At 42.0% G+C, this 15,000-nt stretch overlaps 1 protein-coding gene across 2 annotated transcripts in view; it reads left to right on the forward strand.

Annotated features, from left to right (window-relative positions):
• The window catches only part of col5a3a (collagen, type V, alpha 3a), a 92,528-nt gene that overhangs the window by 57,899 nt on the left and 19,629 nt on the right, over positions 1–15,000 (forward strand). For both annotated transcript variants that reach the window (XM_053612395.1, XM_053612396.1), the window contains 22 exons: positions 405–449; positions 760–813; positions 968–1,075; positions 3,341–3,394; positions 3,666–3,719; positions 3,824–3,868; positions 5,331–5,384; positions 5,577–5,621; positions 5,958–6,011; positions 6,097–6,150; positions 6,363–6,416; positions 6,511–6,618; positions 6,771–6,860; positions 7,030–7,083; positions 8,126–8,233; positions 8,313–8,420; positions 8,954–9,007; positions 9,103–9,156; positions 9,354–9,461; positions 9,552–9,605; positions 12,399–12,452; positions 14,666–14,719. In XM_053612395.1, coding sequence (XP_053468370.1) covers positions 405–449; positions 760–813; positions 968–1,075; positions 3,341–3,394; positions 3,666–3,719; positions 3,824–3,868; positions 5,331–5,384; positions 5,577–5,621; positions 5,958–6,011; positions 6,097–6,150; positions 6,363–6,416; positions 6,511–6,618; positions 6,771–6,860; positions 7,030–7,083; positions 8,126–8,233; positions 8,313–8,420; positions 8,954–9,007; positions 9,103–9,156; positions 9,354–9,461; positions 9,552–9,605; positions 12,399–12,452; positions 14,666–14,719 — 1,467 coding nt within the window. The remainder of the gene's footprint in view (positions 1–404; positions 450–759; positions 814–967; positions 1,076–3,340; positions 3,395–3,665; positions 3,720–3,823; positions 3,869–5,330; positions 5,385–5,576; positions 5,622–5,957; positions 6,012–6,096; positions 6,151–6,362; positions 6,417–6,510; positions 6,619–6,770; positions 6,861–7,029; positions 7,084–8,125; positions 8,234–8,312; positions 8,421–8,953; positions 9,008–9,102; positions 9,157–9,353; positions 9,462–9,551; positions 9,606–12,398; positions 12,453–14,665; positions 14,720–15,000) is intronic.

A 15,000-nucleotide genomic window follows, 5' to 3' on the forward strand; every position in this document is an offset into this window, starting at 1 on the left:
ATCTATTTCTGTACCTCGTCCGCCTGACGAGTCTGTGTCTAAGTTGTGCGGGAAAGAAATGACATATTAGACCACTGGACCTGCTGTCATGCCTTCTGACCAATCAGAATCAAGAATTCATCAGCGCTGTGGTATAAAAGTTTGAAAAAGTTTGAAAAGTTTTAGCCGTTCCATTCAATATCAGGACCAGCTGCCACTGATTATGACGAGTAGAGTGTGTGTGTACGGTGTGAGTCTGTGTGTTTTTCCCAGTGTGTATCATGTTATAAAAGCGGTTAGGGCGCTCGTTCAGAGACGTGGATATCTGAGACTCTCTGACTGGGGTCAGTATTTTCCTCCCGGAGGCGATGCTGCGTGCTGAGACTCACGCTGCAGCGCTGATGCCTTTTGTTCTTTTCCAACAGGGCGCTGAGGGCGTGCGAGGACTGAAAGGAAGTAAAGGAGAGAAGGTATGAGGGAAAAAACAAAAGGCTTTCCATCTCACTGTTTCTCTCTGTCTTCGTTCTCTCAGAAGTCAGCGATGCTCTGGAGAATAGAGGTTACTCCCCCTGCACTTATCATTGGCAGAGATAAGCCCGGGCTGCGTGCCATGCCAATAGCGGCGTCTCCAGATAAATTGTTTTCTATAACACTCGCCTGGCGAGCTCATATTTACTGCAAAAACAAACAAACAAACAAAAAAAAGAGCTTGGTGTGCAATACAGTATCGTGAGAAACTGAGTTAGTGATGGATGAGCGGTTCTCGTCTGTTCACGGCAGGGAGAAGACGGCTTCCCGGGGACCAAAGGTGACATGGGAGCTGAAGGAGATCGAGTAAGAGTCTTTTATGGTCCTGTTTCAAACAGCGTCCATTTTTAAAAAGCCGTCTTCCGGCATACGTGTTCGAAATAGAATGTTTAATGTAAGACAGTAGTCATAATTGTGTGTGTGTGTGTGTGTGTGTGTGTGTGTGTGTGTGTGTATGTAGGGTGACATTGGGCCTTCTGGATCCCGTGGCGAGGACGGACCAGAGGGCCTAAAGGGCCAGTTGGGACCTATTGGAGAACCCGGACCTCCAGGAATCGCTGGAGAAAAGGTGAAGTAGCAGCCATTCAGAAATCTGTATTTAAAAACCATTCAGATTATAGTGTCAGTTACTACATATTTTCATTCATATCAACTTAACAAGACGATATATCTATCCGGTAACTATAACTAGACACTAAATACCTAATATCTAATATCTTTAAATACAAATGCTAAAAAATTAATCCAACTTTAAATCTTAAACTCTAAAAAACCTCTTAATCTTAATTCTTATAACTGCTCTTTCTCTTGGTGAAACTGGCTGCTGACAAAAAATAATGTTGTAACTGCAAGCTATATAAGGAATAAAACACTTCATGTTGTAGGAAAATAATCAATTACCGTTACCACCCCTGTGTGAAAATGTATTTGCCCCCGTAGTTACTAATTCCCCAAATCTATGAAACTGCATTCATAATGGGGTTCAGCTGGACTAGACACAACCAAACCAGGCCTGATTACTATTAACCTTGTTCAGTCAAATCAAAACTTAAATAGAACTCTTTCAACAGCATGTAGTTGGTTAAAAGGTCTTACCCAGTAACACATTATGGTAAAGTTGAAAGAAATTCCAGAAATGTGAGGAAGAAGGTGATTGAAATACATCAGTCTGGGAAGGCTACAGGGCTATTTCAAAGGGTCTGGGACTCCAGAGAACCACAGTGAGTGCCGTTAGCTACAAATGGAAAAAAACTCGGCACTGTAGTGAACCTTCCTAGAAGTGGCCGACCTTGCAAAATTCCTCCAAGAGCACAGCAACGACTCAGCGAGGAAGTCACTAAAGAGCCAAGGACAACATCAAAGGACCTACAGGCCTCTCTTGTGTTAATAAAGGTCACTGTTCTTGACTCCACTATCAGAAAGACACTGGGCGAAAATGACTTCCATGGAAGAGTGGTGAGGTGAAAACCACTGCTAACTCAGAAGAACATTAAGATTCGTCTGAATTTTGCCAAAACACACCTTGATGATGCTCAAACCTTTTGGGAGAATGTTCTGTGGACTGATGAGTCGGAAGTGGAACTGTTTGGAAGACAGTAGTCCCGTTACATCTGGCGTAATCCAACCACAGAAATCCACAAAAAGATCATCATACCTACGGTCAAGCATGGTGGTGGAAGTGTGATGGTGTGGGGATGCGTTGCTGTTTCAGGGCCTGGGAAACTTGCAGTAATTGAGGGAAACATGAATTCTGCTCTCTACCAGAAAATCCTAAAGGAGAATGTCCGGTCTTCAGTCCGTAAGTTGAAACTCAAGCGCAACTGGACAAATCCTAGTCCTAGAAGTAAGTGAAAGACTGATCTCCAGTTATCGGAAGCGTTTGGTTGCAGTTATTGCTGCTAAAGGTAGCACAGCCAGATTTGAAGTTTAAGGGGGCAGTTAATTTCTCACATGGGTGATAGGTCTTGGATAACATTTTTTTTGCTTCAATAAAAAAAAAACTGTATTGTGTAATTTCTCAAGTTGCTTTTGCTTTATGTTGTATTTCGTTTGAAGATCTAAAAAATATTTAGTATGAGATATACATAAAAACAGAAGAACTTTTTTCACAGCACTGTAGTTACATTGTGGAACATCAGCTAAACAAGTTAGCTCCTGCCATCATTTATGTTTTAGCAGCTATAAACACCAGCTTCTTTTTTTTTCTATCTCCCAATAAATAAAATAAATAAATAAATAATAAGAAACTAGAAAGCATAAACTCTTTTGTCCTGAAAACTTTCTTTCCCATGTACTAAAATGTACTGACTGTTACACACTGGAGACTCCTTCCATAAATGCTAAATAAACGTCTCCTTACAGAAAACGTCACCATATCAAGAATGATGCATTTTCTTTCTTGAATAACAACATGCTTGATCATTATTATAAAATAACATACATTTTTTTTTTTTGTACAGAGCTTAGTCGAAAGTGTGAAATAAAATGAAAATAAGTAAGATAAGGTAAATAAATAACGAATATAATTAACGCAAGACTTAATAAATGTTTCTCAGTTTTCGTTATATACAACATATTCGAATTTCTTCAGGTGGAAAAGTTATAAAACGATGGGAAACATGTGACGTGAACCTGAAATGAGGTTAAATCTTAATAGATGGTGCTCACATTATAAACCTTGAGTCATTAAGTCTGATAGTTATATACAGGATGTATTTACACCAAGCATGCCAAACATTTAGGAACCAAAAGCAGCCATTTGTCCAGTCAGGCTCGCATTTAGAATAAACATTAATTCAACTGATTGTGGTGTCTTCTTAATTCATCTCCTCAGGGCAAACTCGGTGTCCCGGGGCTACCCGGCTATCCAGGAAGACAAGGCATTAAGGTAAGCTTGCTGCTTAAGCTGACGGCGTGAAGTGAAATGAGCAGCAACTGACGTTTCTTCGTTACATTAATATTTCAATATATCAATTAAACCAGGGCCAATTAATGCCTATTATAGTCTCTGTTTCATTAATAGGTTATCAGAGACAACAATTAATGTTGGGTTTATTTATGGTAATGTGATTTCTGAGGTTAATTTGTGGTTAATTAAATCTAGAAGTAGATTAATGAGAGGAATACACTAATTGATTAGCCTCTGCTCTGGCCTGCAGGGATCCGTCGGCTTTCCAGGAGTGCCGGGTATGCCAGGAGAGAAGGGGAAGAGGGTAAGGGAGAGAGAAAGGCAATTGTGTGTGTGTGTGTGTGTGTGTGTGTGAGTGTGAGTAGCCCTTATATGTGTGTGCTCATTTCTAGTCCTCTTCCTTTGCAGGGATCTGCAGGTACACCAGGCGCAGCAGGTGAAAGAGGTCCAAATGTAAGTGTAATAGACATACACAAACACACACACACACACACACTGTGCCTGACAAAATAATAAATAATATGATGAGGTGGTTCATCTATGAGAAATATGGATGATGGACACGAGTCTCTGATGACCTGTGCATTGAAAGGAGAATATCATTCTGCTTGTGAGGCAAATTGAAATAGCAGTGACAAGCCGTGCCCTTTTCCCCGTCCTCATCTGGGGAATCTGTGTATGCCTTGTGGCTCAATTTTTAACGAGCTGGACACATCAGTAGCCAGGGCTCTCAGGACAAGCATCACTTCCCCATATATAAGCTCACAGATTCCCAGGATTTTCTTCAGTCACTTTGATTGACAGAAGAGACAGACTAACGCCATGCTTTCCAGACTCGTGGCACAGCCGGTTTTGCTCTCCTGGCTTTGAACTCACAATCTCCAGTTCAGATATGTTTGCATTTACTGCATTTGGCAGACACCCTTATCCAGAGCGACTTACATTTATCTTATTTGCGATCACATCTGAGCGGTTGAGGGTTAAGTAGTGTTGGGATTTGAACTCATGACCTTCCGATCAGTAGTCCAACGTCTACTAACCACTGAGCTACCACTGCCCGAATAGCTCTTCCTTCAGTTTTACCTCTGCCACCATGGGATGCTTTTCTTTTGTGCCGCTCGGGAGCCTACTTCAGGCACTTTTCCTAATAGAGGATAATGATTATGGCTACATTGACTCATCCCTACACTCGAACGTACAGTATATACATGTTTCTGTCTGTATCAATGCACTTACCTAGACAATCTCATCAAAATCTATTACATTCCATTGACTACCGCTTTCTTGCCTTGGTTTCTGGGCAACACACCGGAGAGCTCACTTTCCAGGGGCGGGGCTAATCTCAAGGCGAGAAAAATGTAAATAATCGATCCATTGAATGGAAATATGGCACGTTTTTCTAAGGAAGTGCTCACCAACCCTGTTCCTGCAGATCTACCTTCCTGAACGCTTCATGCCCACCTGACCATCTAATCATTGCTTTAAGAATTCTCGATCAATGAAAACAGGTGTGTGATTGTGGTTGGAGATCAAACCTGCAGGAAGGTAGATCTCGAAGAAGAGGTTTGGTGACCACTGCTCTAAGGTATCTCTGAAATAATATGGTCTTAAAATACATGACATGGTAGGTGGTGTATGATATTAAATTATGATCACCACTGTTTGGGCATTCATTACAGTAAATAAGCTGCTTTGTACAGAGTGTTTGTACAGAACGTCCCACAAATATCCACCTCTACCGCATCATCCGAGTGAAATTTCCCAACAGTCATCATTAAATGGTAGAGCAAGCTGATTGATTAAACCTTGGTTGCTTTCAGGAAACTAGGCCTGCAGCATTATTCTAAAATAGCATCGAATAAGGTCAAGCTGTGTACTGAGTAACTGATTTATGACTATGTCACTTTCACCGCAGGGGGCACGTGGAGGCCGAGGGGCACGAGGAGCTACAGGAGCACCGGGAGCCAAGGTGAGGAAATCTACACCTGTTTCTCTCTTTCGCTTCATCTTGTTCTTGTGTGGTTTTTTAACCATTCTTACACTACACTGCAACTCTATAAAAAATGTAGGAGTTGTGAAATTTTGATGAAGGCTGGCTTTCTAACAAAAATGTTCCAAATGCACGGTGAGTTTCTTGTATTTAATTCTTTTTTTCTGTTAGGGCTCGTCTGGCCACGACGGCTCACCAGGTCCCACGGGAGACAAGGTACATTTTCACCATTAGAGTAAAGAGTGTATTAACTTTCATAGTTTTATAATGTGTTCTTATGCCAAATGTGCATCGATGTTTGGAACCAAGCTCATTACTGTGCTTCAGTTCTAAATTGCAAGTGTTTTGTTTAACATCTAATGGGAGCGAGACAGAATGAGGTTTAGCCTGCGGTTTGTTTGCAAACGGGGCTATTTTACAGCCACGCAGAGAATAAGTGCTGAACTTGTACTTCTAAGATCAGTGTAGAACAACTCACAAAAATGCCAACAATAACTTATCTTAAACTTATGCTAATCTTTTTTCTCTGCTCTGTTCTCTGCTTTGTCATAGGGTCCTCAAGGACCACAGGGACAGAACGGGTTTCCAGGACCCAAGGGACCAAATGTAGGCATTATGCATCATTATGACAGTAGCGTTCACTGAGGGAGTCAGTGTGTTTCTGTTCTAAGTTGTTGCCATCTATTTGTAGGGCCCTCCAGGAAAGGACGGGCTGCCAGGTCATCCAGGCCAAAGGGGGGAGCCGGTGAGTCTGATAGGAAATATTTTCAGAAGCCAGAATGTTTTATTTTTCATTACAGTGTTTGGTGTGTCCAGTTCTTCACAGCTCTAGCAAGAATTGTGATAAATTGATGCAGTGTGACATCAAGAGAAGGCAATGAAATCTACGCAAATCAGCCATGTTAAAAATTTGCTTTGAGAATTTGGTGGACATGGCTATTGCATTTCTTCATGCAGGGATTCCAAGGGAAAACAGGACTACCAGGACCTGTCGGAGTGGTCGGACCACAGGTGAGACTGAGGACACGGTCCGGCCAAACAAACTTTCCTACATTCCATTTATTATTTTCTAAAGTTGAGATTGATTTTGTATGGTTTCTTTTAGGGCAAAACTGGAGAGACTGGACCAACTGGGGACAGAGGTCACCCTGGGTCACCAGGACCTCCAGGAGAACAAGGTCTGCCTGGATCGGCAGGCAAAGAAGGTGCCAAGGTAAGTGAGCACCACTACGTTCCTTGTCATTGTCATCATCATCATCATCATCATCATCATCATCATCGTGTTCCTCAAAACTTTAATCGAGGAATCAAGCTATTAGCTCACATTGAAACCGAGCAATCTTTTATGTGTTTTTTGGTTTCCAGGGTGATCCGGGACCCATGGGGATTCCAGGAAAGAGCGGCCCTGCTGGGCGCCGTGGGTTTAGAGGCAGTCGAGGCATGCCAGGCTCCACGGTATAACACAATTCAACTCATTTGATCTTGCCTTCTCAGGCGGCAGAATTGGCATTATGCACTGTGTAGAGAATGTTCTTGAGAATACATAGCAGGAGTGCTGTAGGCAAACGGTGTTTCATGCTGTTTGAATTATTGACTGTGTTTGTGTTTTTTTGTGGATTGTAAGGGTGCTGCTGGTTTGAAAGGTGAAGAAGGACCTCCTGGTGCGGCAGGAGCGATTGTAAGTGCACTTTGAGATGGCAAGAGTCGAAAATGTCAGCTAGTCTCTAAAACGATGTCAGGGAGGACAACAGGAAGAGAAGTTAAAATGATTCAAAACGATTTCATAAAGGACAGCAGGAACAATGTCTAAAATGATATGAGAGCGAACATCATGAACAGTGACTAAATGATTAGCAGGAAGAGTAGCTAAAACAATTAGCAGGAACAGAATAAAACAGAAAAATGATCAAGGTCATGTCAGAGAGGACGGCAGGGAGAGTGTTTAAAATGATAACAAAGAGGACGGCAGGGAAATTGTCCAAAATGATGTCAGGAAGGACAGCAGTAACAGGCATTAAAATTATCAGTAGGAATACTAAAATAAGGACAGGGTCTAACATGATGTCAGAGAGGACAGCAGGGACAGGTTATAAAATGATGTCAGAGAGGACATTAGTAACAGAGTCTAAATGATGTCAGAGAGGACAGCAGGGACAGGGTCTAACATGATGTCAGAGAGGACAGCAGGGACAGGGTCTAACATGATGTCAGAGAGGACAGCAGGGACGGGTCTAAAATGATGTCAGAGACGACAGCAGGGACAGGGTCTAACATGATGTCAGAGAGGACAGCAAGGACAGGGTCTAACATGATGTCAGAGAGGACAGCAAGGACAGGGTCTAACATGATGTCAGAGAGGACAGCAAGGACAGGGTCTAACATGATGTCAGAGAGGACAGCAAGGACAGGGTCTAACATTATGTCAGAGAGGACAGCAGGGACAGGGTCTAAAATGATGTCAGAGACGACAGCAGGAACAGGGTCTAAAATGATGTCACAGAGGACAGCAGGGACAGGGTCTAACATGGTGTCAGAGAGGACAGCAGGGACAGGGTCTAACATGATGTCAGAGACGACAGCAGGGACAGGGTCTAACATGATGTCAGAGACGACAGCAGGAACAGGGTCTAAAATGATGTCAGAGACGACAGCAGGGACAGGGTCTAACATGATGTCAGAGAGGACAGCACTAACCCTGGTCCTGCAACATCTTTCCACAGGGTGCTACAGGCGAGAGAGGACCTTCTGGTCCTGCCGGTGGGATTGGTCTTCCTGGCCGTGCTGGAGGAGTCGGGTCTGCTGGACCAGTGGGCGAGAAAGGAGAACCAGTAAGAACCTGAAATTACTTTCTGTTCAAGTCAGGCTGTTTTTTTTTTTAAAAAACTCATACTACATTGATTTCCTTAGGGAGAAAAAGGACCTACAGGTCCTGCTGGACAGGATGGAGAACAGGGGCCTGTCGGTCTACCAGGAACTGCTGGACCACCGGGTCCACCTGGAGACGATGGTGATAAGGTATATATACAGTGAACTTCTGGTGTCATTGATGATGATCATGCGACATGCCAAACATTAAAACCAATCTCATTCTTATTTAGGATCAGAGACAATACATAACTCTGTTTTCACTGTGTCATAACAGTGTCATAAATTTTATATAGAAGATGGATGGATGGATGGATGGATGGATAAGCAGTGTTGTATGATTCAATTAACCTCAGTTGGCAAGTTTTACTGTTGTATTAATAATAGAAGCAATATTAGTAGGGTTACCTAACATAGGGTTACATAAGCCCATCATGATGACTAAAATAAACATTTAGAAAGGCTTATTCCCTCTGGCATTAGTTTTCATAATGTTAGACCTTGCTGACATAACACTCGAGCCAAGTGACTTAGATCTGACTTCCATTAATAAATTTCACAGTATTACTCTGGAGTCAAAAATCTATGTCACTTGACTCATGTATTGTATGTAGCTCTATGAAGAAGATTTTATTTTATTTTAATTGCTGATATTTTACAAACCTTTGTATGGGTTCCTATAGGGAGAGACTGGAGGTCCGGGACAGAAAGGAAGCAAAGGAGACAAAGGAGAGCCGGTAAGAATGACTTCATTTTAATGTGTGAAGTACCGATTAAATTCTGTCATTAAGGGAATGACAAAACCATCATAACATTGTTTCTTGTTTTTTAGGGACCTCCAGGACCAACAGGAAGTGTAGGGCCAATTGGACCCCCTGGACTGCCAGTATGTCCACCATTACAATTACTGACTGCTGCAGATTATATATATATGTATATATTGTAAATAAATATATAGTCAATTGTCAAACTTGAAAACAGAGTACAAATGCTGTGACTAATGTATATACGTCAGAATAGACCTCTGTTTCTTCAAAAAGCGAACCATGTCAGCATTTCAAAGACAGAACCGAAATCTTTCAGGGTGTAGATGGGGAGCCAGGGCCCCGGGGCCAACAGGGGATGTACGGACAGAAAGGTGATGAAGGACCTCGAGGACTCGTGGGTGCCACTGGACCACCAGGCCTGCAGGTAAAGAAATCCATCTGAGTTTCCATCGCCTGCAGTCAGTGCACTTAATGAATGCAGTGACTCTAATGATCTGTACTTGTGTGTGAACAGGGAATGCCTGGACCCCCGGGGGAGAAGGGAGAGAGCGGCCATGTTGGACCACTGGTAAAAATACAGCCTCCTTCTCCTCTGTTCTCTGCCTAATGTGTTTATTCCTGTTTTCAGAAATGAGTGGAAATGAATCATTTAATGGTTTGGCCCTGTGGTATGCCAATTTACAACATACAAAACCTCCACCTTGTACAGATTAAGCAAGAATCATTACTCTTCTCATTGCTTTTATATCGTATATCAATGTTCCAAGCGATAACTAAACTAAAGTTTTATTTATTATTGCTATTAATAGGCTATATTCATATGGCTACATAAGCCCTTCATTACAAATGACATAAACATAGAAAAACGTTTATAAAACCTTATTCCAATGTTCATTAGTTGTCATACAGACTGCGTATGTCAAGTTGGCATAACACCAGTCAAGTGACATAGGGCTGACATAAGGCAACTGACTTTCCAGCAAAGTGTACTCCTGTTATGATAATTGTATCATATAATTGCAGTCTTGTGACCTGATAAACATTAAAATGCTCTAATTTAGTGTCAGAGAAAATATACATGTCATTACAGTGTCATAAGTCTGTTATAAGTTTCCATAAAACTCTCATAAACAGATGCAAGCTGTCACATTATGATCCGCGTCAGTTCATTTCTGGCAGACGTTCTGTCCATACATTTATTTTTATTGAAATGAATAGTTATGTGTTTAGTAGCAATACTTATTAAACAGATTATGGAGGTGTGTTGAGCATATCCAGGATTTGGACCCAAAGGGGTGTGAATGACATTTTGATAATAAATAAATAAATAAATAAATAAATAAATAAAATCACATCAAATGAAGTCTCTTAATGAGATCCAATATCTTAATGAGATCTAGAAGCAAAACAAAGGAGCATGTTCAGTCACTATTAAATAAATTTGCATATTCTTGAAAGACCTAACGCCTATCAGGCCAAGTTTATTTTGTAAACCTTCTGGTTATCAAACGTTACGTTTGGTGCTCAGACCGTTAATTAGTTGTGGAGACATAAATATCTATGTGGATGTACAGTATTAGTGGACCACTGCTGTAAACAGATGGGGGAAACCAGGATGCTGTCATACTCCACATTTCCCCTCAATAAAGTATTCTCTATCTACTCATAGGCAGTACTGATGGATATTTAAGCATTTCATAAATGCTACCATGTCCCCAGTATGTGTGTGTGTGTGTCTGTTCACATACCAGAGTGATGGTAGAAGCAAAAGAGATAAATAGGGATCGGAAATGGAGGCTTTTCCATAAGTGTGTGGTGTGTCTCTTAGGGAAAAGTGACAACGGCAAGACAGAGAAAGAAAGAGAGAGAGAGAGAGACAGGATGAGACACACCGTTGGTGAGGATGAAGGCAGCGTGACAGCTGTTAATCAGATTACTGTGAGCCTGGACCATCTAACGAGCATGCTCCTTTGTGGCTAGCTTCTCACGGCCCTGTCAGGCATGAAGGAAGGCAAAAAGCAGTTTGACTAAAGCTGGTTTAGACAAAGTGCAGTAAAAAAAAAAACCAACAACAAAAAAACAAACCAGAAGGCCAAGCAAAGCCAGATCATCTTCCTGTGAAGTGTGTGCATGTTGGGGATCATGGGATTTTCGAGCTCTCTTGCAGAGTCAGTTTCATTTTTATTGAGTGTTAGATTTCAAAGTGTGAAGGCAGATGCTTCATGGACTAAAGGGTTTATTGGTTGAAATTTGTCAAAGATTTGTCAGGGTTAGGTGTTGGGGTTACTATTGGAGTTGGGGTTAGGATTGGAGTTGGGGTTAGAATTGGAGTTAAGTTTGAGGTTGGGATTAGGGTAAATCCCAAATTTGGGTTGAGATTGAGGCTAGGATTGTGGTTTGCAGTTTTAGGTTAGGATTTGGATTAGTGGTTGGTGATTAGAGGATTGTGGTTGTGGTAGGATTTGGGTTGGGGTTGGAGATAAGGATAAGGGTTGGGGTTCGGGTTAGGACTGTGGTTTGCATTAGGATTGAGGTTGAAGGTGGGTTTAGGGGTAGCTGTAATTGTATCACAATTAGGGTGGATTAGGAGTTAGGGGTTAAGGGTTGGGGTTAGGATTGGGGTTCGGGCTAGGATTAGGATTGGAGTTAGGGTTGGGTTTAGGATTGAGTTTGGGGTTAGGGTGAGTACAAATGGTAAGGGTTTAGGGGTTAGGGTTAGTGCTGATTAGTTGGGTTTAGGATTGGGGTTGGGTTAAGGTTAGGATTAAGAATGGGGTTAGGGTGAATACAAATGATTAGGGTTTAGGGATTAGGGCTAGTGTTAATGGTTGGGTTTATGTTAAGGTTGGGGTTACGGTCAGTGCTAATGGTTGGGTTTAGGATTGGGCTTGGGTTAAGGTTAGGATTAGGGTTGGGTTTAGGATTAATATTGGGGTTAGGGTGAATACAAATGATTAGGGTTTAGGATTAAGGTTGGGCTAAGGTTAGGATTGGGGTTAGTGTAATAGAGTGGACAGGTTGGATTGATTACTGGCAGGAAGGAATTTCATTATTTCAGGAATGAAAGACAGGTGATAGGGTGCTCATTAAAACTCGCAGCGAGCTCGGCCGAAAGAAAAAAGAATATAGGAGGGAAAATGAGGCTCCTTGCAATGGCCTGTCACCGTGGTGTCAGCGAGCGATGATGAGGTGCACTGAAAACCACTTTTCTGACATTGACTGCAAGAAGTGCTGATGAAACAGAAAGACGGAGTGAGACTGTCAGCAAAAGGGTCAGGCCAAGGAGAGTCCAAAAGAGAGAGTGCAATGTGATTGGATGCATAATAAATGATAAATACCTGTGTTTTCCTCATTTCATCAGGGCCCTCCAGGACAACACGGTCCCAGAGGTCCTGTGGGATCCACTGGCGCAGAGGTAAGTGTCCTCATATCCTTGCAGTACTCTGCTATAGGACATATTTACACCCATGAGGCAGGAGGATAGCGCTGACGGCTGGTTGGAGCTGAAATAATAACCCTGCTCTCCGGGTGACTCATAACAAGGCCGATGTGCTTTGTAGCCTTTGATTCGACATATCCTCGGCTCTAATGGCTTCTCCTACCAGCCATGGTGCCTGATATATATCTACAGCAGATCAGATACACCCTGTTTGTGCTGGGGAGATGGAATTAATGCGCCGTGAACGTATATAATTACCTAGCTAATGTTAGCAGTATGTTCACTCACCTCCTGGTATCTCCATCTCTCTGTTTTTTTTCCCCTTCTTTCCTGTTTTTGAGCGTTTTGAATTATTCACTCGTAGACTATGATCTCTGGGTGCGAGTTATATTTACTTCGCTATGAAAGATTAAGCAGCATTAGACTCTCATCCCTGAGAGGGAGTTATATTTACCTCTGTTAATGGCCACCTCTCAACATCCTCCCCTTATTAATAATTGAAAAGTCTGCAGCGTGGTGATGAGAAGAGACGAGACGAGACAAGACGGACGAGGCAGGTGGCTCTGAGAAAGTAGGGACGTAGGGATGTAACTGAATATGAATACATCATTCGGAGTGACCAGATAACGGATTTACAGTGTTCATTCATTCATACATCCTTTCCTTACAACAGCAATTCATTAAAAATAAAAAATAAAAAACCCTTCCAGTTTAGGCCACGCCCACTTCATGTTTAAAGCCGAATGCAGATGCAGACATGGATATTTGGAGCACTAAACAGATACAACAGATACAGATAGTGGCATTGTATTACACACCCAGCGGATGAAGTGCTCTAGGAAGTGTGTAGTGATGAAGTCGCAGGTATCTACCAATGGGTCATCCATTCGGACAAAAGCTTGCAGTTATACAGGGTTCAGGCTCCAGCAGCTGCGTCAACACTCACCTCAGTTTAGTCTCAAATCAAGGACAAGCACCGCAGTGCAGACATGCAGTGGTTGATACAGAGCTTTGGCTTAATACGATGTGATTTGAAGTCTATAGGGACAGCATGTGGTGTGGAATCAATAATCACACCTTCTTTCATCTTATAAAACAATGCTATGATGCAAGGGGAGTGTGTGTGTGTTAAGGCATTGGTGTAGAGTGGTGACCATTTTGAATGGGCCAGATCTCAGTTTTGAAAGCATCGCAAAGTTGGGATCATTTTAAGTCGGAGAGAGTGTGTTCAACGCATTGCTCGCTCGACCATTTACCTGCAATCGTTGTAGTACTATTTGGGAAATTCATAGATGACTTTAAAACATTTTCAGAAAATAAATGACAACAAATAATCCAAATACAAAATAGCATATATAGTCTAAAGTCATGGCTTAGCGGTTAGCACGTTTGCCTCACAGCTCCAGGGTTGGGGGTTCGATTACCGACACCAACCTGTGTGCGTTTGGAGTTTGCATGATGTCCCCGTGCTTCGGGGTTTCCCATGGGCACTCCAGTTTCCTCCGCCAGTCCAAAGACATGCGCTGTAGGCTTGTGCAAAGGTATGCACTGTACGTACGCTCGTGCCCCAAGTTCCCTGGGAGAGGCTCCAGGCTCCCCGCAGCCCTGTGTAGGATAAGTGGTACAGAAAATACATGGATGGATAGTCTAAGATGTGTTAAATATCCTGATACCACAGCGCTGTTGAAAGCTCGATCCTGATTGGTCAGATGGTGTTGCCTAATATGTTATTGCTTCTGTAGTAACAACATACAACACGTTAAAAAAAGGTATAACCGTTGATATAGTGAAGCTTTCTGTGGGAAGACCCACAGAAGCGTTTATGGAAGGAGTCTCCAGTGTCGGCGCTTTTTGTAACAGCGTACGACTCGTCTGTAACACGACAGGCTGAAATGTTTCCGTTTTATTAACGTCACCTCAGAGAAAAAATGTGAGGCCGGTGACAGAACGACTGTTTATACATTCCAAGATTAAACGTAACAATAATGTTACATGTTATAGTGCGTGAAATACACATTATACAATGATGTATGAATTGTGTCACTTTATTTCACCTTCGTTGTGCTTTTGTTTACCTAATTATGAAAACGAATACATAAATGAAGATAAAAATAAAGCACATGCTTACTGTGAGTGTATGTTTGTGTGTGTGAGAGAGAAAGTCACTCTTGGTCTTCCCGTGGTTTCAGGGTGCTCAGGGGATGCCTGGTGGAGTCGGCCAGCCTGGTTTAGTAGGAGAAAAGGTAGGCGAGGACGGGCAAAAATACATATAAAAAACTGTATTTTATAATTGTTAAGTTTAATTAGGTTTTTGTACTTTGCATACATTGTAATAATGTATTTAGCTTTAATGCTTTAAACAATTTGAGAGGCACAAATTAAGTGTTGCTTAATTGGATAACTACAAGGTAAGGAATAACAACGTATTACTGTAAAGTCAGTCCTTTCATCCCAACAAAAATATAAATGACTTAATAATCTTTTTAATGACCATAAAATACAAAATTCCAAAATAGTCCTTTGA

This window comes from Ictalurus furcatus, chromosome 24, assembly GCF_023375685.1.
Source record: "Ictalurus furcatus strain D&B chromosome 24, Billie_1.0, whole genome shotgun sequence".
NCBI classification, from domain to species: domain Eukaryota; kingdom Metazoa; phylum Chordata; class Actinopteri; order Siluriformes; family Ictaluridae; genus Ictalurus; species Ictalurus furcatus.